The following is a 23723-nucleotide window of genomic DNA, read 5'->3' as shown; positions in this document are numbered from 1 at the left end:
GCCTATCACCTGCTCTGGGCCAACAGTTCGTTGTGACTGTCTCCTGACAAGCGAGCATCTCTATCACCAGTGTAGATGGCTGGCTGGCTGGCTGCTTTTGAAAACCCCCTTGGGCTGGCCAGTCACTTGGAGCTCCTGAGCAGGTGTCTCATTTTCCCTCCTCTCCCTTTTTCTGTCCCGAAGCTATGGGTTGTTCCCTCTTCTGGCACATGCAGCCATGTCGGTGAGGCCCGTGCTGCTTGGCCTGTACGAGAAGTACTTTCTCCCGCTGCAGAAGCTGCTCCTGCCAAGCCTCCAGGCCTTCATCATCGGCCTGCTGCCCGGCCTGGAGGACGGCTCGGAGATCTACGACAGGTGGGTCTCATCCAGAGCTGACGGTTGTGCCCATCCAGGTGGGCCGCCCATGTGGTTTGCATTTTATTTCACTGCTGTATAAGAAACAGGGACAGTGGGACTGCCCTGGTGGCGCACTGGTTAAGAATCTGCCTGCCAATGCAGGGGACACGGGTTCGAACCCTGGTCTGGGAATATCCCACATGCCGTGGAGGAGCTAAGCCCATGTGCCACAACTACTGAGCCTGCGCTCTAGAGGCCATGAGCCACAACTACTGAGCCCATGAGCCACAACTACTGAAGCCCGCGCACCTAGAGCCGTGTTCCGCAACAAGAGAAGCCACTGCAATGAGAAGCCCGTGCACCACAATGAAGAGTAGCCCCCGCTCGCCACAACTAGAGAAAAGCCTGTACGTAGCAACGAAGACCCAACGCAGCCAAAAATAAATAAATAAATAAAAAATTTTTAAAAAGAAACGGGGACAGAAGTGCAGAGACCCATGAAGCAGGGCGGGTTGATGTTTACATTTCTGTGGTGGTCTCTGCCTGACGAAATACTGTGTGTGCCTGGGAATTACCTCACTTCCACGTGAGGGTCAGAAGGTAAGAAAGTTTCCTGGAGTCGCAGTCAGTGGGCAGCAGAGATGGGATTCTACTCCCCATATGTCACATTCTGAAGTCCTCCCTCCTGTTATACGAGGCTGCTTCCAAATGAAAAAGCAAGGCCACGTTTCATTCATGGATAAGCTCAAAAAGGGGTGAGGCTAAGCAGAATAGCTTTTTTTTTTTTTTTTTTTGCGGTACGCAGCCCTCTCACTGCTGTGGCCTCTCCCGTTGCGGAGCACAGGCTCCGGACGCGCAGGCTCAGCGGCCATGGCTCACTGGGCCCAGCTGCTCCGCGGCACGTGGGATCTTCCCAGACCGGGGCACGAACCCGTGTCCCCTGCATCGGCAGGCGGACTCTCAACCACTGCACCACCAGGGAAGCCCAGCAGAATAGCTTCTGACAAGTTTCAGAAGCACCTTGGAGAAATTTATCAAACTTATATGCATAAAAGTTCGTGCGGTGGTGTGTGTTTGTTTTGGTCATTACTTAGGAACAGGAGAGAGGAGAGAGGCTGTATCCATTCAGATTGCATATACAGAGTGTCCTGTTTTTCTGGAGAATCATAATGTAAGAACTCACTTCCAGCGTATTAACTATTCTGAGTGATGCTGCAGTGATTAACGTCTGTTCATAGGACCCATTTTCAGAGCCCACGTGCAGCCTGACTGGGAGGTTTAGAAACCTGTGTGCTTGCAAAAGTTTCCATTTGATGACACAAGAAACTGCTCGAATTTTCCCCATGCCGGAGGCCCCAGCCATGCCCCCTTGGCCTATTTTGTGTCGGAAGTGACTGGAGGGTGCAGGCAGTGGAATCTCACAATCAGTCCAAAGTCCACTCAAGTGCTCCCCTCAAGGAAACCAAAGAATCAGAATGGCTTGTGGGACAGTCGCTGGTGACCAAGGGTGCATTAAAGTCACAAGCTTCTGTGTTGGGATTGGATGTGCATTTGACCGTTTGGAGCTTTCACACACAGCGGGTGGTGGCCATTCACTTCCCAGTGGGGAATCCACCTCGGCGGTGCACTGAGTCACGAGGATCCACTTCCCTAGGAGGCAGGGTCTGTCTCGTTGCTGTTTTAAACCTCGCACCATACCCTGAGAGGCTGGGTAGGTGTGTGCATAAGGGAACAGTCAGGGTCATATGGGTTCCACAAGAGGACCTTTTTACCAGACTGTTTCTTGACCCCTAGTCGCAGGCTCTTTCTAGAGTTCTGATCCATTCACGTTTTCCTAACAGCTGTGTGTATGTAAATGCTTTTTTCCCACCATCTGAAGATGAACACATCAGCTCCCAAAGTGTCTTGGTTTTTTTAATCTGTAAGAGTGAATCACACCAGGAGCATGTCAGGAGTTGGGGTGTTGTCATGTGTTCTCCTAGTTGATAAACAGATGTTCATTTGAACAGTCGCTAAAGTTGCTTAACATGGGTGTCTTCTCCCAACATTGTGATCTCTTGATGTTGAACCAAGAGCTGAGCGAAGCTGCGTGAACCACTGAGTAGAGGCAGGTGTGATAGAAAGCCAAGCCCGGCGACTGCAGCCCTCAGAGGTAGGAGGGACTGGCCTTCCGAGGTGGAGGCGGGTCTAGGGTTGTGCGGTCTCAGAGCACAGCAGTCGTATCCGGGTCAGTTGGAGAGAGTTCAGCAACGATTCTTCCCCAATGTGCATAGGAATTGAGTCAGACACCCCCGACCCCAGCAAATACTCTGCAGAGACAGGAAGGGGTGTCTGGGGGGGCGGGGCGGCGTGATGTCCAAGGCGGTAGAAAAGGCTAAGGAGTGAGTGAGTCAGTTTGGGGCTGGTGAGGACGGGTGACTCAGGGGTCTTGTGGAGGCGGGGACAGTTCCTGGTCTGTTCTTGTCAGTGAACCATAAGGGAATGGAAATTTTGGCCAGTGTTAGGACTCGTTACTCACCCTGGCTTTCTAATAACCCTTTGATGTCTGCAGGTCACTCCTGGCCAGAATTCCTTTTTTAAAGTGCCTGAGAAGTAGCCACATAGTTTGCCGTGTTTTGCTGTACGGAGAAAACAGGATTAGTGGTGTTGGGGGCGGGAGAATACTCCACTCCTGTTCTGAGAAGATGGAGGAGAGGCGGAGGTTTTCAGTGGTTGGAAAGCAGGCAAAACCCGGCTCCCCAGAGATGTCCCTTTAAATCAGTGGCTCTCAGCCCGGGGTGGTTTCTGTCCCCCAGGAGACACTTGGCAATATCTGGGGACACTTCTGGTTGTTACACCTGGGGCGGGGAGGGTGCTACTGGCATCTAGTAGGCATTTTTTATATGAAATGTTTTAATATACATGGAAGTGATTATTAAAAAGTAAGCTGAAGACAGTTTGGCTTATAGTAAAGGGAAAGAGTGGCATTCATCTGACAGTTTTTTCAAATGCCAGCTGTGTGTCAGATGCTTGTCTGGGCATTGGGGGGCGTCAGCCAGCAGAGCAGACTTAGTGGTGACGGTGGCTATGTGGCCTCAGCATCAGCTGTTCTCCTGTGCTGAGTTTTTGCTCAAAGACTCTTAGGTATTTTCACAACATTTGCATCCCTTTTCCTTACCATAGCTGAGAGCTGAAATGCACAGAGGTTTCACTTCTGTGCAAGTGAAATCCCTTTGTGGGAGTTTGCCTCCGCTGTTGTATTGATAGATGCTATCACCCGGCCTGCAAGCTTTGTGTTCGCAGTCGGCGGGAAGGTGCCCCGTCAGCTGCAGGTGCACCCCGAGCGGAGAAGGGCCAGGCCTCGGTCAGTGTCAGTGGAAAAACAAGCCCGCACCCACTGATGCTGCTGCTTCTCTTAGAGGACGGCCGAGAAATTGCTGACGTCCTGTCATGGGAGACCTGGATAAAGATAAAGAGGCGAATAAATGCTGGTCGTCCGCAGGAGGGCTTCCTGGAGTAGGAGCCGGTGTATGGAGGTGCTGTGGGCAGAGTGATGGGAACTCGGCTCCAGACCTTCTGGAATGTACCGTGCGGCAGGAGGCCCAGGGGAATGTTGTCCCCAGTGTTTCTAAAATCCGGTGTCACTGGGCACATTTTTGGCTGTGCTCAGGTCGGGGGTGTCTTTATCATTACTTAGGTCTTCAATCAGTCACATTAGCCTTTGTTTTTTTTTTTAAATGACTCCTCCTACTTTTATAGAGTGGCTGATCGGCTCATCCACTTTGGGCAGTGGAACCTGTAAGCACCATGTAAGCACCACGGCATCCACAGCAAGGCCGGAGACGGAGACCGATCTCTGCCACAGGGTGACACAAACGGTCAGACGCTGCCTCTTGGCCAAGAAGCCCCCTCGGTGACATGTTTGTTTTAGCAAATTCCGTTTCAGTGACAGCCAGCAGGTGGACAAACACAGAAGGGCGAGAGATGGCAGCATCTCAAAATGAGGAGGAAGATGGTGCTTCCCGGCCAGGGAGAGAGAGCAGCGCCCGTGAGAGCCCGCGGGATGCGCCCTGATTCTGTGATCTCCCGCCCACAGGACGGACGCGCTGCTCCTGAGGCTGTCCCTGGTGGTCGGCAGGGAGGTCTTCTACGCCGCCCTCTGGGGGAGCATCCTGGCGAGCCCGTCCATCCGCCTGCCCGCCTCGCTCTTTGTGGTGGGCCACATCAGCCGGGGCTCGCCCGGCAGGGAGCAGAAGTACATGCTGGGGACCGACTACCAGCTCACGGTGGGTGCCGTGCTCCCGGCGGCGTGGCGGGCTGGATCCCCGGCACAGGTGTCACCAGGGCTACGGGTGGGGGGAGGGGGCGAGGGGCGGGGCGGGGCGGGGCAGCGGGAAGCAGAGGCGCTCTGAGGTTGGGCAGGCGAGGAGGCAGCGTCCCTGCGTAAGCCGCGATGGCGGCGTTGGCTTCGAACACCTGCGTCCCGTTTGTGTATTCACGCGAGGAGGGCCCTCCGGGAGGCCCCGCAGCTTCCACGTTACGGCTGGCCGTCGACGGCGCTCCGCGGAGCCTGGCTGGGGTCCGCTGTTGAGCCACAGCCTCGTCTTCTTCCCCTGCCCCTGTCACGCCGCCCACTGCCCGCACAGTAGGCTCGCTCCAGCTCCTGCCGTCATCCCCGCCGCCCCCCTCTCCTCTGGCTGCTCTCACACCTAGGCTGTCCGTGCCCAGGCCCCTCTTCCCTGGCAGCGACCTGCCTTCTCATGACCGTGAAGAATGGGAACTTCCCAGATCTTTCTCTCTTTTCCCCAAACTTCCCATTTGTTGAATGGCCTGCAGTCTGTCGCCACCTAGTGGTGGACCCAAGGCTTTGAAGTTAAAATGTTCAAAAACTGAATCCGTCATTGACAAAGTTGCACCGATTACTTACCCCTCTGAGTCCATTCCTCTTTGCAAAGTGGGAATAATAGAGCTTCCTCACGGGGCTCTCTGAGGAAAAGGGTGATGAAAAGCACCTCTGCTTAGGGCAGAGGAGACCCTCAGTAGTCACGTTCCCTTCTTCCGTGCCCTGTCAGTACCACTTTGTTTCTTTCTCCGTCTTCACTGCCCTGCCGCAGCTTCTTAGGTCTCGTTCCTGGACCGTCATGTAATTTTCTAACCCGTTTCTCCCCATCCAGTCCTTTTTTGGTTGCTAAGAGATTCACTTTGCTAAAACATAACTTTGCTCAGGTCTGTACTGTGCTTGCCAAATACCGGTTTCCTACAGGTAAAATCTATCCTCAGGTGTATTCTAACAGCTCACCAGATGCCTCACTCGCCACTTCAGGCCCATTACACTCCCAGAGCTGCCTGGCCTGGCACGTCTGTGATGCTGTCTTTGCTCCAGCCAGCCCCTCGTCCCGCGCTCACTGCCTGTCCCTCCTCTCCCCCGTCTCAGCGTATCTCCTGCCTGTATTACGAAAAACTCAACTTACCCCCAAAGCTTCACTGTTCTCCCTAGTTGAAAGATCTCTCCCTCTCTTCTTCCCAGTTCTCATAGCTTGCTGTTGTGGCTTCTCCCGTTGCGGAGCACAGGCTCCGGACGCACAGGCTCAGCGGCCATGGCTCACGGGCCCAGCCGCTCCGTGGCATGTGGGATCTTCCCGGACCAGGGCACGAATCCGTGTCCCCTGCATTGGCAGGCGGACTCTCAACCACTGCGCCATCAGGGAAGCCCATCTCATAGCTTTTTGTTACCACTTGTCTTATGGCTCTTATCTATTATGCAGCTGTATTACATCTATCTATGCTCAGAAAAGACACCCAAAATGTCTACTTAATTGGTTTGGAATCCATTTGACTGACTGTCTTTGGAGTTTTAGTGTAGCTGAAAGTTCCTGTTGGAACCTAAATGTATTCATTTCTGGGATTATAGAATTTGAGGTCTTAGAATCTGACGATCTGGTCCAAATCCCTCCGTCTCTGAGATGGAACAGTGAAGGCTGCAGCTGAAGGTCTTCCCGATGTCACACAGCCCCCCTGGCGTCTGGAGCTACAACCAAGTTTCCCGTATTTACATCTTATTATTCTGTTCCACACGATATAACAGGGTGGTTTCAAGATTCCCAGGAAGAGTTCTTTTCATTTTTATGACTCTAAAGAGTAGTCTGCAAACGATGTCCAGTGTCTTGGGCATGAAACGTTCGTGGCTTTTTGTCTTTTGTAGGTAAAGTCCTTATGTGCATCCCTGCTGGACTCAAACGTGCTGGTGCAAAGAAATAATCTGGAGATTGTCCTGTTCTTCTTCCCATTTTATACCTGTCTGGTAAGCCGTTTGTGTTCTTCAGGGCGAGTCGCTGGTCTTTCCTGAGGCCGTGGGGCGGACGGGAGAGGTCCGAGCCGTCTCGTCTGGAGGGGAGGGAAGCCACTCAGTGACCGCTCTTCGCTTTCAGCCATTCAGGGTCCTCGGTCATTTCTGTGAGGGTGCTGTTTCCATAGCGAAAATTGAATAGCCTCTTTCCCTGGGCAGCGCGTGAAAAACCAACCCCTTTTGAGAACCGCCTCTTTAAGATAAAGCTTTTGTAGACTGGTAAGGAGGGGTCACGTGTCGGAAAGCCGGGGATTTACTGTGTCATCTCCTTGCAGTATAGTTTTCTCTTTCCTCCTCGTAGGATTCCAACGAGAGAGCCATCCCCCTGCTCAGATCCGACATGGTGCGCATCCTCTCGGCCGCCACCCAGACCCTCCTGAGAAGAGATATGTCTCTGAACAGAAGGCTTTACGCGTGGTTACTAGGTACTGAATAATACGTGAGAGTTGAAAAGTCAGAGCTAAGGTGAAACCTTTGAGTGCTGATGTTTGGAATAAAGTCGCAATCTTGTTGATACATTTCTGAATCACAAAGTGTAGAAAGATAACACGGTGACTGAATTGGCACTGGTCAGCTGAGTTCTGCTGCCTACCCCACAGCTTTGGTTATTTTGCAGCTGTTACATAAAAAAAACGGAAGTAATGGGATTTTTAAAATGTTAACCGAATTCCGTTTTAAGAAGCTTGAAAGACCACACAATAATGGTTGCTAAGCCTTATTCAGGAAGGAGTTGCATGGGATAAGGCTGTGTGTGAGAAACCCAGAAACATGGAATATATGTAAAAGAAAGTTTTGTCTGGATGGGAACGTTTGTGGCATTGACACGTTTGGGCAGATATTTGGATGACTTTGGAAGAGCATGAGAACCCTGGTTCATGTTTCTGTGAGCATGTGTTCTTGTGAACAGACTGCAGACCTGTAGGAAAAGAGCCGTTGACTGTTGGTTGGATGGAAGGCTTCAGGGGGACAAGTCCAGGAAATCACAGGGCCTAAAATTCCCAAGTCCGTGTACCTAAGAGAAGGTGGTTTACAGAGCGATTGTGAAAAAACTCCGTAGTTTTTTGTTTTAGAAAGACTTTATTTTTTTTTTATTTATTTTTATTTACTTATGTATTTTTTTTTTGCAGTATGTGGGCCTCTCACTGTTGTGGCCTCTCCCGTTGCAGAGCACAGGCTCCCAGAAAGACTTTATTTTTTTAGTGCAGTTTTAGGGTCACAGCAAAACTAAGAGGAAGGTCCAGAGAGTTCCCACCTCCCCCATCCTCCCTGCCAAGCACGGCCTACCCTGTCACCGTCATCACCCACTGGAGTGGCACGTTTATTACAGTCAAGGAACCTACACTGATACCTTATCGTCACCCACAGTCGACTGTTTACACAAGGGTTCACACTTGGTGCTGTGCATTCTGCGGGTTTAGACAAAGGTATGATGACATACGTCTACCGTTATAGTGTCACACAGAGTAGTTTCCTGCCCTAAAAATCATCTGCTTCTCAGCTTTTTTTTTTTTCAACCCTCATAGATCTTCTCATACCAATGTCAGAAAGTCCTCTTAACCTTTTCTTCCCCTAGTTGTAAAACTTCCAGAAGTCATAGCACAGAAGCTTATGAAGGATTTCCAGAACGATATTTACAGGCTCTTTGAGCATTTTTGTTAAAAGGATGATTTTGTTAAATGCACGGCTGCCTTCCAGTGGGGCCCGGCACACTGTATGTAGACAGGACCCTGGACTCAAGTTCAGTACCGGCTCTGACTTGCTTAGCTGCGACCCCAGGAGTCCAGACTCTCTGCTTAGAGAGACGCTGTTCCTTGCCCTGAGGACCTTAGAGACATAACCAAGGCTCAAAACGAGGGCATATAGTTGAGAATACCTTGATTTTTACATAATGCCATACAAATAAATACTGGTTTTTTAAAATGATATTCATTCCATTAGATCCTTGTAATCATACTTGTCGAAGACAATCAGGATGAATTCTTGGGGTAAACTAAATTGATGCCCGTTGAGATGGAGTTCTGCCTGTCTGATCCCTGGCCCACCACTGTCAGAAGAAAATAGGTCTCAGTTTTGCTGGATCTGATTTTGGTTTTCTGTTGGAGGAATTCTATTTTTAAAAATGTCAAAGCAAAAACAAACAAACAAAAAACCAATAGGGGCTTCCCTGGTAGCGCAGTGGTTGAGAGTCCGCCTCTCGATGCAGGGGACACGGGTTCGTGCCCCGGTCCGGGAAGATCCCACATGCCATGGAGCGGCTGGGCCCGTGAGCCACGGCCACTGAGCCTGCGTGTCCGGAGCCTATGCTCCGCAACGGGAGAGGCCACAGCAGTGAGAGGCCCGCATACTGCAAAAACAAACAAACAGAAAACAAACAAAAGCAAAAACAAAAAAAATGTCAGAGCATGAGACCTTTGCACAATAAGATGTACTTTAAATGTATAGTTTTCTTTACAGCTCATGGTGCTTGTTCTTTTATAGGTTCAGATATTAAAGGAAATACCATTGTGCCAGAATCGGAAATCTCAAATTCTTATGAAGACCAGTCCTCGTATTTTTTTGAGAAATATTCCAAGGATCTTTTAGTTGAGGTAAAGGAGCATTTCTGGAAAGTAGATCCCAATTAGGGCATTCTTGACCATGGTTCTTCAGTGGAGTTCCTTGTGGGACCTCAGAAGTAGACAGGGGACCTGTTCCTTAGTACACGGTTGGGAAAATCTCGTGTATGGTTGTCCCTTGGAATCTGCAGGAGATTGATTCCAGCACCCCCCTACCCCACCCCACCCCCATGGATACCAAAATCAACAGATGCTCAAGTCCCTCATATTTATAACTTGGCCTAGTATTTGCATATAACCTATACTCATCCTCATACCTTAACCCGTCTCTAGATTACTTATGATACCATCTCTAGATTACTTACGATGTAAATGCTTTGTAAATAGTTGTAGAATACAGTGTAAATGCTATAGAAGTAGTTGCCAGTGCACGACAAATTCAAGTTTTGCTTTTGGGAACTCTCTGGAATTTTTTTTCCCGAATATTTTCAATCTGCAGAACCCACGATATGGACCAGGGCCTACTGTAGTCACCTCGTGCTGCATGACTGCTTTTAGGTCTATCCCAGAGCATTTAACAACTAGAACAACCAATAAAGTCTTACTGTACTTTATATAATACCCTAATATGTGGCTTTAAAAAAAAAAATAGGGTCTGGCTGAGATACTGCACCAGAAGTTCCCTGATGCTGACGTAGAGGATCGCCACCACATGTACCTGAAGCCTTTCCGCATCCTTATCAGTCTGCTTGACAAGCCAGAAATAGGTAACATTAGATGAGCTTTACCATCATACACCATTAAAACTCCGGTGAGATACAGTCAACGTGTTATTTAGAATACACTTTAATCTTGGAAGTTCAGAATCTTGAAGTAGTTTAGTCATGCTGTGTGCTTCAGTTTTCATCATCTGGGCACCACTTAAAAGTTTTGCACAATTACTCTGTGCAAATACCTTTGAGCTGTTGTGCTCGTGTGCGTGCCTACAGGGCATGTACAGTACTGACCTTGTGAGAACGTTTCTTCAATCAAATCATTTCTTCAACTGAGCCGTGATTGTATTCTCAAGCAAATAGGGGACGCTTCTCCATCTTCTTGCCTTGTGACCCTGGGCAAGCCCCTTCTGCTGTTTGGGCCTCACTGTTTTCATCTGACAAATGAAGGGGTTTGAACTAGACTCTGGTTCCAAAAGCGTCGCCCCTTATATACGGTGGTCCTCTGGGCACCCATTGAGGAACGTGACCTACCTTCTCTCCCTTCCTTTAAAAAAAAGAAACTGGGGCTCCCCTGGTGGCGCAGTAGTTGAGAGTCCGCCTGCCGATGCAGGGGACACGGGTTCGTGCCCCAGTCTGGGAAGATCCCACATGCCGCGGAGCGGCTGGGCCCGTGAGCCGTGGCCGCTGGGCCTGCGCGTCCGGAGCCTGTGCTCCGCAACAGGAGAGGCCACAGCAGTGAGAGGCCCGTGTACCGGAAAAAAGAAACTGCCCCAGTATCCATTCACTGCAAGATCTCAACATCTCATCTCTTGAACACGGTAACCGGGAAGGAAACCCGCTTCTCCGTGGGATTCATCCCCGATGGCATCATCTGAGTGCTCAGGACTTGCCCACTGTCCGGGCGCCATTTGCAGAGAACGAGAGCTGAGGGTGTTCGTTAAGTTCCTCCTCCCTCTGGCCTCAGGATGGGGACCCTTTGTTTATGCATTCAGAGATGGGCGTGGGGCATCTGTGCAACAGGGAAGGTGCTAGGCTCTAGGTGTACAAAGGGAAACAAGGGCTTCTGGTCAAGGGAGACGGAAGGGAGAATGAGGTCCTGGTGTGTTTTCACTGTTGTTAATAATGTGACATTTTTTTGAGCAGTTATTTTGTGCATCGTTAATACCCATCTCCTTGCATACTTCTGTACCTCCAACAACCCTGGGGTAGATTTTCTTACTATACACATTCTACAGAGGGAGAGACTAAGGTTGAGCAAGGCTAAGTCATTTGCCAGGGGCCACCCAGGAACTGGGACTCAAACTCTGAAGTCTGTTTGACTCCAGAGCCTGAGCCCTCTTTGTCAGGACTCTGATGCTTCCTTGATGGCACTAGGATGGCCCATCCCCGAGATGTTACTCACGTAACACCAATGAACTTGGGTACCAGGACAGGTGCAGCTTTGGCTGTTCTTGACCAAAGTCAAAGCACAAAGCTTTTGTGCCTCCAAGCTCCGCCCTTGGAGATGGGTGTTTCATGTCAAGGCCTTGATGTGAGCCAAGTAAAGCATTGAGCTAGCTTGGGCTCCAGGTCATATTTTCTGGAGGGGGGGTGAATGGCCGGCTTTTGCCCCATCCCAGCAAATTCGTCCTATCTGATAATTTAGTTTTCCCAGGAAAGACACACTTGAAGGGCAAAGGAGTGGATTGATCATGTAGACTAGAAGGCATAGGAGGGTCATAGGTCAGTCTTATGTGTGCTTTGGCTACCAAGCTTTAGCCACTTCCTCACTTCTTCCCCTTGAATCTTGACCACAAGCTTTCCTTCACTAGTAAAAAGCATTTGGCAGTGTTACACTATAGATAAAATACACCTGGGACTTATCGTGAAAAAGAGACCTTTTGTCGTTGGAAGCGTAAGAGGTTAGATTATGTGCTGATTCCTTGTTTGATGGAGCTTTTGTTTTCTCTGAATCATCCTGTGTTCATTCCTCTGAACACATGAGTGGGAAGTCACGCCCTCCCATCAGGCCTGCTGGTTGATGTTTGTGGAGCAGAAATGTCCAGCCGCCTTCCAACTGCCTGTCTGGCAGGGTCCAGTTCTTTTGTGCCATCTGAGGCTTTTCTGGGTTGGTGTTATTTCTTTGGTGTCGTTCTAGCTCATCAGTGAAAGAATTCAGAGTAGGAAGTTGCCCTACTCTGTTGGTGCTTCTGTGCAGTGACGGCCTCTGGCCAGGCAGTTTCTGCACACTTAAAACATTTAGCCCACTCCCCACCTCCTTCGAGAATCCTCCTGGGGGCGTCTGGGCCTCAGTCCTCTTGTCCCCTTGTAATCAGGACGGCCTCCCTGATTGCATACCTGGTTCTGTGGCTATTGTGAGGATTAAATAAGTTAATAGTTTTAGAATGCTTAGAACAGTGGCCAGCACACAGTAAGCTCTACAAAAATGTTGGCTGTTTTCACAGCTGTTATTCCTCCAGCTAACAGTGTCATTGTCACAACTAAAGTTTCCATACATTTAAGGCTACATAAATTATCTATGTGTTAGATAGAGTTACTCTCAATACGCTTTATACATTTGTCACTGGTTTACAATGGATTTTTTTTTTTTTTTTTTTTTTTTTTTTGCGGTACGCGGGGCTCTCACCGTTGTGGCCTCTCCCGTTGTGGAGCACAGGCTCCGGACGCACAGGCTCAGCGGCCATGGCTCACGGGCCCAGCCGCTCCGCGGCATGTGGGATCTTCCCAGACCGGGGCACGAACCCGTGTCCCCTGCATCGGCAGGCGGACTCTCAACCACTGCGCCACCAGGGAAGCCCCTACAATGGATTTTTTAAAAAACATTTTGATTATTAATTTATTTATCTGGACATTTTCTTTTCAATTGCAGGGCCTCAAGTTGTTGAGCATTTGTTTCTCGAAGTCATCCGGGCCTTTTATTCTTACTGCAGAGATGCTCTCGGCTCTGATCTTAAACTGAGCTACACTCAGAGTGGAAATTCACTGATAAGGTACTGGTGGGGCTTCCAACTTCACTCTTCCTCCCTCCCGAATGCCATGATTTTTTTTCTCTGTTTACCATAAATTGTGAAGTGCTCAAGAAAGTTGGGATGCAGAGGGTCAGGCCACGCCTTAAAATAACCTGTGCTCTTAATCCATATGAATCGACTCTTCCCTATTGAATATTGTGATGATTAAAAGGAGTTTGATCTTGTCTCTGCCCCACGCTGGGAAGTACCGACCGTATTTACTGATCAAGTGTGAAAAGTTGCTCAACAAAGGCAACTGGGTCTGGTGTACAAGTGGTGAGTGACGGGGGAGGGCCGGCGGGAGGTCAGCTCAGGAAGTGGGGCGAGTGGGTGTGAGTCTTCAGGAGACCCGTCAGAAGGGCGGGTAGCAGGGAGCAAGGCGAGGGCACCCCAGGGGCATGAAGGCGCTCTAGGGCCCTGGAGGCGGGGTGAGTGGGGTTTGGGAGACAGCGGACGTGGCGATAACTTAAAGTGTGTCGTTAGCCATCAGCTCTGTGTTTTGTTCCGTCTTTGTACTTTCTAAGGTAGTACAACCTTTTCCTTTTTACTTTACTCTTAATATAATTTCCTTCTCCCTGACTCGGCATTGGGTGTATTAAAATTTTAAATCGATTAGAAGATTTTTCTGATTTATTCATTGTACGTATACCAAGAGTCTTTAGTGTTTGCTTTTTTCTCGCAGAATGAGACTAGTTTATTGTTTTCCTGATATGAAAGTAATACATGTTCATGGTAGAGTATACCAATATTTGAAGGCATCAAGGGAAAAGATATTATCCATAATCCCACTGTCCTTCAGAGAAAAACATAAAACATTTGTATTTCTTTTCAGATCTTCAGTGCATAAGTACACAGGTGCCTATCATTTATTTTTAAGGTGGAGTTACAGTACCGGTTTAGTTGCCTGTTTGTTTTTTTTTGATGCAAGTTGTGAATGGCTCTACACTCTTCTCCTGTGGAGGATAGTGGTTGCCTTTAAGTCCTCGGTAAGGAGTTACACTTATTGAAGAAATCCTGACTGATTGACCAGTCTCTTATTGATTTTTGGGCGGTTTCCACTTTTTCAATATTTTAAAAGTGATCTCGGAGAAGCAGCAGCAGTGAGTGGTGGCTTGAAGCAAGATCTCAGTTCCCTGCCCAGGAATTGAACCTGGGCAGCCTGGATGAAAACCAGGAATCCTAGCCGCTAGACCAGCAAGGGCAAGAGACTAGACTCCAGTTTTCCCTGGCTCTTGCCTCCGTTTGAAAGCAAGACTGTTTCAAGGAGGCAAAAACTGTAAAAGCAGGTGCAAAGTTTATTATTAGAGGCACAGCACGACAGGTGGGAGAGCACACAGAGAACCCGATTATTTAAGTTTCTTTTTCCACACCTGACCTGCCCTAGGACCCTCCCCGATATGTGTGTGCAGCTTTTTTCCAGGACGGATTCCAGCCCAGAGGCCCATGGCGGGGCCCTTGGCATCACCTATTGTGGGGTGGCGCCCCTCCTTTCTGACCCCCAAGGAGCCTCTCTGCGCACACGCCATGTCTCCCTTGCCCCAAGGATGGGAAATATGTGACCTCTCCATCTTTTACTCAGACAGGGTTTAGCCCCTCTCTGTTCCTGCCATGACTGTTATCTTAAAGTGTCCTCAGGAGACAAAGCCTGGCTATTTACTCTGTTTCTGTTGTTATTTCTCTTTCAAAGTGCAAACAGGAGGCTGGATGTAAATGCCTAACCTGGAGCCCATCTATCTCCTGTCTCAGGAAATACAAACAGGAGGCTAGTTGTAAGTGTCCATCCTGAAGCCCACCTTTTTCCTGCCCCAAGAAATGTAAACAGGAGGCCAGTTGTAAATGCCTAGCCCGGAGCCCATCTATCTCCTGCCTCAAAATGGCATTGTCATGATATCCTTATGCCTACATCTTTTTTTTTTTTTTTTTTTCCTGGCCGAGCTGAGCAGCATGAGGGGTCTTTGTTCCCCGACCAGGGATTGAACCCATGCCCCCTGCATTGGAAGTGCAGTGTCTTAACACTGGACCACCAAGGAAGTCCCCCTTTGCCTACATTTTTGTGTACCTCTACAAGGATTTCTGTAGGATAAATCCCTAGAATAAATTTCCTGAGTCATAGAAGATGTGCATTTAAATGTTAGCCAAATTTCCCTCCCAAATGGCTGTACTATGTTATTCCACCAATAGCATATGTAATTACCTATGGTTGGACTAAAACTGGTTTTCCATATAACATTCTTTTTTACAATAGCTCTTTTTTCTTTAATTTATTTTTATTTATGTATTTATTTATTTGTTTTTGGCTGTGTTGGGTCTTCGTTGGTGCGTGCGGGCTTTCTCTAGTTGCCACGAGCAAGGGCTACTCTTGCGTTGCAGTGCGTGGGCTTCTCATTGCGGTGGCTTCTCTTGTTGCGGAGCACGGGCTCTAGGTGCACGGGCTTCAGTAGTTGTGACTTGTGGGCTCTAGGGCGCAGGCTTAGTAGTTGTGGCGCACGGGCTCAGTAGTTGTGGCTTGCAGGCTCTAGAGCGCAGGCTCAGTAGTTTTGGCGCACGGGCTTAGTTGCTCTGCGACATGTGGGATCTTCCCGGACCAGGGCTCGAACCCGTGTCCCCTGCATTGGCAGGCGGATTCTTAACCACTGTGCCACCAGGGAAGTCCTACAATAGCTCTTAAGCTTACTTCTGAGGGAATGGATCAGTATAAATACTGTTTAGGATGGCACGATGCATTCTATTCCCTATATAAGAACAGTAATACTTTTTATCTCTGACCGAGTTTGTCAGTCTCTCTAGAAATAAGTTGTAAATGGTACAATGAATTCGTTTTTCAGACATGGCATTCCCGTAATACAGGTTTTTTTTATAGATATATTTATAAATATCCCTCTTCCTTTACAGTGCAATAAAAGAAAACAGAAATGCCTCTGAGATTGTTAAAACAGTGAATTTGCTCATCACATCCCTGAGCACAGACTTCCTCTGGGATTACATGACAAGGTGCTTTGAGGACTGTTTTAGGTAAGCCTCCAGTTCAGGGCTTGTGAACATGTGGGAAGGAATTGAGGGTGTCATGGTTTCGTAGCTGCTTATTGTGGTCAGATTACACTTAACTCGCTAACGCTGGGTCGTCTCTGCTGAGTACATGGTTGAATTCACTTAAAATCCTAATAGAACTAAAAACGGTGCCATTGAGAAGGTTCACATGATACTGAAGCTTCCTTATTAAAGTCGAACTTCAGAAACTCGTCTGTGCATTTTCTGGTTAGGTCGATCTAATCGGCTTTCTTTGCATGGTGCCCTTGGAGCCCTAATCTATTCAAGAAGCTTAGTTTTGTGGTCCTGGGACTGGAAAGTGGTTTTTTTTTTTTTTTTTTTTTTTTGAGGTACGCGGGCCTCTCACTGCCGTGGCCTCTCCCGTTGCGGAGCACAGGCTCCGGACGCGCAGGCTCAGCAGCCATGGCTCACGGGCCCAGCAGCTCCGCGGCATGTGGGATCTTCCCGGACCGAGGCATGAACCCGTGTCCCCTGCATCGGCAGGCAGACTCTCAACCACTGCGCCACCAGGGAAGCCCAGAAAGAGTGTTTTTGAAATCATCAGTCATCTTAAATTCTTATTGAAATTAGTGTAGAACTGTTCAGATGAAAGCATTCATGTTCTAAGCTACTATAATCAGCTTTCCCGTCACTTTCAATCTGGTGAATTGCGCCACCTCCAAATGGCTGGCGGTGGCGTGCTCAGGACAGCACACTTTCCTGTGGAGTCCTTTCCTGTGTGATTTTCGCTGTGAAGGAGGACTGATGTAATCTCTCAAACCCCATTTTGTCCCGTGAGTCATGCTGTGAAACTTCGTTCTTGTCACGTCCTTTGGAATGCTCTGTGTTCTCACAATGTCTTCAGTACCTGCAACTGTAATCAAAGCATAACTTATTAACGTTTGCCGCGGGCCATCCCCTGGACACCCGCAGGAGAAGCAGGCCCATCCATCATATAAGAAAGCCGGAGCTCAGAGATGTGAAGTACCTTGTTTGACATTGCACAGCAGCTGAGATTAGAACCAGGCGTGCCCGACGTCCCAGCTGCTCCTGCCATGCCCTTTGCCTCGTCTGGTGCCAGGCCCCAGCAGGCATTCAAACCTGTGATGAGTAAATTAATTGTAATCGGATCCACAGCAGACAGCAAGGCCGTGTTATACTGAGGCTAGGGTGTATTTTGGTCAGCTTAGTTCCATTTCAGATTTACGAGGAGTGCTTTCTTTAAAAAAATAAATAAATAAATAACTATGAAACATTCCAATGTAAGAAAGGATGGGACATGACGTCAGACACACATGCACCCATTGCTGAAATTATAGACCACACTTGATCATTGTTTTTCTTTTTTTTTTTTTTTTTTTTTTTTTTGCGGTACGCGGGCCTCACTGTTGTGGCCTCTCCCGTTGTGGAGCACAGGCTCCGGACGCACAGGCTCAGCGGCCATGGCTCACGGGCCCAGCCACTCCGTGGCATGTGGGATCTTCCCAGACCGGGGCACGAACCCACGTCCCCTACATCAGCAGGCGGACTCTCAACCACTGCGCCACCAGGGAAGCCCCACATCTTTTTTTTTTAAAGGAATAAAATGTTGCTACCCAGATAGAGCTAACTCCCCACCTTCCCAGCCCTTTTTCCTCCTTTCATCCCAGCTTTCATCACTGTTCTGAAATTCATGTCTGTCCTGTGATATCTGTGTTTTTATAACGTGTATCCAGAAACGATATAGTCTGTTTTGTCTGTTCAAATTTTATATAAATACTATCAAGTTGTTTGTAACTTTTTGCAGTGTGTTGTTTTGGGGGGTGGGGTGTGGTCCACAGCCCTTTGATTTATATACACCTAGTTCATTCATCTTAGGTATAGTAGTCCTGTGTGTGAATAAACCAGTTTCAGTCTTTTCATTGTTGCAAATAGTACTCCGGTGACCGTGTTGGTCCTGTCTCTTTACACACAGACGCATGGGTCTCTTTAGAGCAGGCACCCAGCAGCAGAATCTCCCAGATGTAATGGATACAGTTCTTCAGTCCCTTACCAAGATAAATGCCAAGATAACTAAGCTATAATTTACAATGAAGAAAATTAACTCAGGTTGAATTGTACTGTGATAGCTAGATGAATCCAAAATTACTGTTTTGGGAACTAGTATATTGACTTTTTAACTTACGTATCCAGTTGCCTACTTATTGAAAAGGAAGAGTTGAGCTTGAGAATAAGATAAGCCCAGTGGAGTTACACTTCTCTGTGGGAGCTGAGACATTCTAAGCAGCTCGTGGGGAGATGAGCTCCTGGTGACATGGAGGGAGCTGTCTCTTGTTGCTCTGACAGCACATTGAACAGCTGTCCTGCGTTCTGTCACCAGGCTCTTTCCCCGGGAACATGCCTTTGGTTTGGGGCTGGGGGCCTGGAATTGTTGCTGTTGATAGCTCCAGATCTGCTGGGTAGGGAATCCCATGTGGGCATGGACCACCCTCACCTGATCTGAGGAAGTTCAAGTCAGCGTGAACCTGTTTTGGAGACAAGCAGATTCAAGACTTATTGACACTTGTCTATATGTTAGATAGTTTTTGGCACCAAAGCTTCATTATTAGAACTGCAGAAGCTGTCTTTCACTATGGTTGGAATAGAATAAGCAACTTTATTGGAAATCATAGGAAACACTTGAAATTATTATAAGAGAGTTGTTTTTCTTTCCTGTGACTCACACAGACCCGCAAAGCAGAGTCTCACTGCCGGGAGACGCGTCGGCCCCCCACCGACAGTCTCGGAGTTCTGCTCCCTCCTCGTGTTCCTCCTGGACGTGATCCCCCTGGTACGTCCTTTGCTCTAAGGAGATGGCCCAGTGCTGGCTGTTATTTACATCCTGATTCGTGTTGTTGGCCTTTTTATGAACCTAAACTTACTGAAGAAGTAGTTTTACCTAAATACATAGCACTGTGTTCGTGTGTGTTTCAGCATGGAAGATGTAGTTGGATGTTGTCTCTTTTAGGTCCTTTTAATATAAGGGGTTATAACTGTTGAGCCAGTTGTAAGTGGGCTGAGCTGAAGTTATGGAAACCAGATGATGAGCTGAGTGTCATCCATCCTAAATAACAACAGTTATTTAGGAGTGAGAGTTAATGTATGTCCTTTTTAAAATTATTTATTTATTTATTTGGCCGCGTTGCGTGGCACGCGGGATCTTCGTTCCCCGACCAGGGATGGAACCTGTGCCCCCTGCAGTGGAAGCACAGAGTCTTAACCACTGGCTTGCCAGGGAAGTCCCAGAGAGTAAATGCATTTCTTGGTTAAAGTCACACCCTTGGCTCATTTTCTCAAAGGAAATTGATTTCTTTAATATAGAAATAAATGTGGCGATTATTTTCTGCTAGAAAGAGGAAAGCCACCTGAAAGAGGAAGAACGTCCATTGATTTATTTAGATCAAAAAGATATTATTTTGTTTTCTGATTTGGGAATTAATGTGAAACAAACCTATGCTGTAAAAAAAAATTTGAATTTTCTACTGGTTACACATTAAACCCGTGTCTCTGTTTCACAGGAACTTTACTCTGAGGTGCAAACCCAGTACCTCCCTCAGGTGCTTGGCTGCCTGGTGCAGCTTCTGGCCAAGGAAATGGAGGCGCTAAGCCTACCTGAACTCACGCATGCATTGAAGACATGTTTCAAAGTGCTCAGCAAGGTCCAGATGCCGCCTTCCTACCTGGACACGGAGCCTGCAAGTGGAAGCTTGGTACGTGCTGGGAGGAGCCGAAGTGGTTCTCTGGGCTGAAGGAACCTTGTACCTTCCTGTGTAGGGATAAAGACTAGAAGATATATCGGTAATATCTAAAACACGCTTCTAAAATCCTCACACACTTCATAAAAACTTTTAGTGTAGGAGCAACCCCCGGTCATTTCACCCTCTGCCCTGCTACTTCCTGCTGAAGCCCATCACTAAGCTAATGGTTAGACATAGCTCACCGTCCAGACCTTTCTATGTGTATGTTTGTATACGTGTAATTTATTTTTTTTTAATATAAGTGAGAGAGTAGTCCCTGGGGCTGCCATAATAAAGTGCCACACTGGGTGACAAAATAACAGAAAGTTATTGTCTCACAGTTCTGGAGGCCAGATGTCTGAGATTAAGGTGTGAGCAGGGTGGTTCCTTGTGAGGCTGTGAGGGAGACTCCATTCCATGCATCTTGCCTGTCTTCTGGTGTTTCACTGGCGATCTTTGGTGTTCCTGGGCTTATGGACGCACCTCCCCAATCGCAGCCTTCCTCTTCACACGGCATCTTCCCTGTGCGCATATGTGTGTGTCCAAATTTCACCTTTTTATAAGGACACCAGTCATATTGGATTAGGCCCCACCCTGATGACCTCACTTACTTGATCATCTACAAGGACCCTATTTCCAAATAAGGTCCCGTTCACAGATGCTGGAGGTTAGGAGTTCAACATCTTTTTAGGGAACACAGTTCAACCCATAACATACATTATTCTCTGATTCACTTTGGCTTGCATCCAAACACTATTTGGAGGACATCTTTGCATATCTGTGTACACAGAGGTATCTTACTCTTTTCTCATTTCTGCATGAGAGTCTGTGGTATGGCTTTACAATTGCTTTACCTCTTCCCCTATCGAGGTTATTTTGGTTATTTCTAGTTTTTCACTGTTACAGTGCTGCAGTCAGCCTCTGTGTACAACCTGTTCTCAGGGCTGCAAGTGTTTCTCAGGGATCAGTTTATAGAAATGGGTTGCAGTCAAACCCATTTCTTACCTTAGAAAGATGTTACCAAATTGTCCCCCAAAAAGACTGTAAGAGTTATGGTTCCACAAGCAGTCTGAGGCCCATGGTCTTTTTTTTTTTTTTTTTTTTCCTGTGGTACGCGGGCCACTCACTGCTGCGGCCTCTCCTGTTGCGGAGCACAGGCTCCGGACATGCAGGCCCAGCGGCCATGGCTCATGGGCCCAGCCGCTCCGCGGCATGTGGGATCTTCCCGGACCGGGGCACAAACCCACGTCCCCTGCATCGGCAGGCGGACTCTCAACCACTGCGCCACCAGGGAAGCCCCCCGGCCCATGGTCTTTGAATTATTTTTATTTTCTACTTTGTTTAGGGATTTGAAAATTCTGCCCTTGAAATCCATTCAGTGCAATGGCAGACAGGTGTGCAAATGGACTAAAAGAGCGAAGCATTCCTGAAAGACAGCTGTGTGTGTTGGTTAGTGCTGGGGGCAGATGCCTGCCTGATGGGGCTTGCATCTCAGTTTGCAAACTAATTACAGACTGTTGCTTCATTCTCTAAGTTAGTCTTTTTTTTTTTTTTCTTTTCTCCTAGCTCTTACAGCTGTTGGAAAAAAATATCCTCAAAAGGATGTAAGATATAAAGTTGAAGCATGTGTAGTGAACAAATATAAGTAACACTATGTTTCTAAAATTGCATGATACCTATCTCAGTCTTCCCCAAAGAGGACAGTGGGTCAAATGCTGAAAAGTTTTCAGTTTAATGCTATATGAGCTGAGTAACAGTATGAGAGGTTGATTCATTAAAGGTTGAAGTGTCATCCTTTTGGAAAAGCCACAGAATATATATACACATATATATGTGTGTGTGTAAAACATGTACAGGGGTAAACACTTTGTTCTAGCTGTCTCCCCTTATTTCGTTCCTTTGTGCCTTTATTTTACACTCAGCCCAGTTTCCTCATTCATATTTTTACATCTGCCAGAAGCTGTTTTTAAATAACCCTGTTGGACCCTGAAGGGCCTAAATAAATAAAGTGGCCTCAAAGCCAGCCCACCCAAAGAGTGCAGGGCTTGGTCAACCGCCTCGCTGGGCTGGCCGCCTTTCTCCTGCCCCCTGCGTGCCCTCTCCATTGCATTAGACACGTGTACACAGGGAACCTCTCCGGGTAGAGAACTGTGATTTTGAAAAGCAGGGAGGACGCCTTCGTAGCCTGATTCAGTTGATGTTTGAATCCCTTGGTCTTTCGAGATACACGGTACAAACTTCCATGTTTTGCAGAGTCCAGTCAAAGGTGAAAACAGTGAAGTAATCTTAGGCACAAACGCAGTGCTTCCTGGTGATGAAGACGCTCCATTTCCTCCGCTTAAATCTGAAGACAGTGGCATCGGCCTCAGTGCTTCGTCGCCAGAGCTCTCTGAGCACCTGAGGGTTCCCAGGGTTTCTCCGGACAAAGACGACGTCTGGAAGAAGGGCGGGAGCATGCAGAGGACGTTTCTTTGCCTCCAGGAGCTAATTGCCAACTTTGCCCACAGGAACATTTTTGGAGTACCGCTGACGGCATCCGGAGAAGAAACCAAGTCGGCAGAGCCCGCAGGCCCGAGGGAGGAGGGTGGGATGCGGGGCACGGCGGGCAGCGACTCGGGGAGGAAGAGCTCGTGGGAGGCGAAGCCCCTCGGCGGGCCCCAGTTCAGGCAGATGCTCTCGGACCTGTTCACAGTGCGAGGGTCTCCATTCAAGACAAAGAGCTTGGAGACGCCCTCGCCCCTGCCCAGCAGCCCTGGCCGCAAGGGGGAGGAGGAGTGGGCCGTGGACCAGGTGGTCATCAACCCGGGGAGCTCGAGGGAGGGCTGCAGGGAGGCCTTTGCCGCGGCCTGCCACCTGCTGCTGGACTGCGCCACCTTCCCCGTGTACCTGTCCCAGGAGGAGACCGAGCGGCTCTGTGACGCACTCTTCCGGCTGCCGGGTGAGAGGGCGGACCGGCTAGAGTCCCGTGGAGGAGCCGTGGGACTCAGGCAGTGGAGGTTTAGAGACAAGCTAAAATCACAGCGGTCAAGAAGGAACCGTGTGCCACATTTGTTTCCTTCCTGGTTTTGTAGTTAGCCTGTATGGTTTGGATTTGTCTCACCAGCTGGGAAGTGGATGAGGCTGGGTCTGTGTTTTTAAACTAGGGGTGTCTAGCAAAGCCCGTCAAAAGTTCTGGGACTTCCCCGGCAGTCCAGTGGTTAAGACTCCGTGCTCCCACTGCAGGGGGCACGGGTTCCATCCCTGGTCGGGGAACCAAGATCCCACATGCCACGGGGCGTCGCCACAAAAGAAAGAAAAAAAAGTCTGACACTTTAAAGGTGCTTATGGTAGTCAGTAAATAGACTCTTTCGTGAGACCTGCTCTTAAAGCTTTACATATTAGTTTGCTACGGCTGCCATAACAAAGTGTCACAAACTAAGTGGCTTAAACAATAGAAATGGATTATCTCATGGGTCTGGAGGCCAGAAGTCTGAGGTCCACGTGTTGGCAAGGCCATGCTCCCTCTGAAGGTGCTGGGAAAGGATGTGTTCAAGCCTCCTTTAGCCGCTGGTAGTTCCTGGGCTTGTGGCAGCCCAACTCTGATCTTTCCACGGTGTTCTTCCTGTGTATATGTCGGTGTTCAAATTTCCCTTCTATAAGGCACCTGTTCTATTGGATTTGGGGCCCACTCTGCTCATTTTAGTTTATTCAGTAGTTATTTATTTGGCCATGCCACGCAGCTTGCGGGATCTTGTCTCTTCCCTAGCCAGGGATCGAACCTGGGCCCACGGCAGTGAAAGCTCCAAGTCCTAACCACTGGACCACGAGGGAACTCCCCCTGACCTCATTTTAATTAGTTACATCTGCATGACCTTTTTCCCAAGAGGGTCACATTCTAGGGGGTTAGGACTTCAACATAAGAATTTTTTTGAGGACACAGTTCAACTCGTAACAGGCAGCGTCTTAGCTTGGGCTGCCATAACGAACTGCTGTAGGCTGGGTGGCTTAACCAAAAGCAATTT

At 48.5% G+C, this 23723-nt stretch overlaps 1 protein-coding gene across 1 annotated transcript in view; it reads left to right on the top strand.

Annotated features, from left to right (window-relative positions):
- The window catches only part of DOP1B (DOP1 leucine zipper like protein B), a 107937-nt gene that overhangs the window by 33617 nt on the left and 50597 nt on the right, over positions 1 to 23723 (top strand). Inside the window, exons 4-14 of the mRNA XM_060099734.1 lie at positions 184 to 354; positions 4412 to 4601; positions 6518 to 6616; positions 6963 to 7086; positions 9140 to 9249; positions 9869 to 9983; positions 12802 to 12922; positions 15833 to 15952; positions 18674 to 18776; positions 19504 to 19695; positions 21976 to 22660. Coding sequence (XP_059955717.1) covers positions 184 to 354; positions 4412 to 4601; positions 6518 to 6616; positions 6963 to 7086; positions 9140 to 9249; positions 9869 to 9983; positions 12802 to 12922; positions 15833 to 15952; positions 18674 to 18776; positions 19504 to 19695; positions 21976 to 22660 — 2030 coding nt within the window. The remainder of the gene's footprint in view (positions 1 to 183; positions 355 to 4411; positions 4602 to 6517; positions 6617 to 6962; positions 7087 to 9139; positions 9250 to 9868; positions 9984 to 12801; positions 12923 to 15832; positions 15953 to 18673; positions 18777 to 19503; positions 19696 to 21975; positions 22661 to 23723) is intronic.

This window comes from Mesoplodon densirostris, chromosome 5 (genome assembly GCF_025265405.1).
Source record: "Mesoplodon densirostris isolate mMesDen1 chromosome 5, mMesDen1 primary haplotype, whole genome shotgun sequence".
NCBI classification, from domain to species: domain Eukaryota; kingdom Metazoa; phylum Chordata; class Mammalia; order Artiodactyla; family Ziphiidae; genus Mesoplodon; species Mesoplodon densirostris.
The sequence above is the reverse complement of the archived record's forward strand: the minus strand, read 5'-3'. Positions and strand labels throughout refer to the sequence as shown.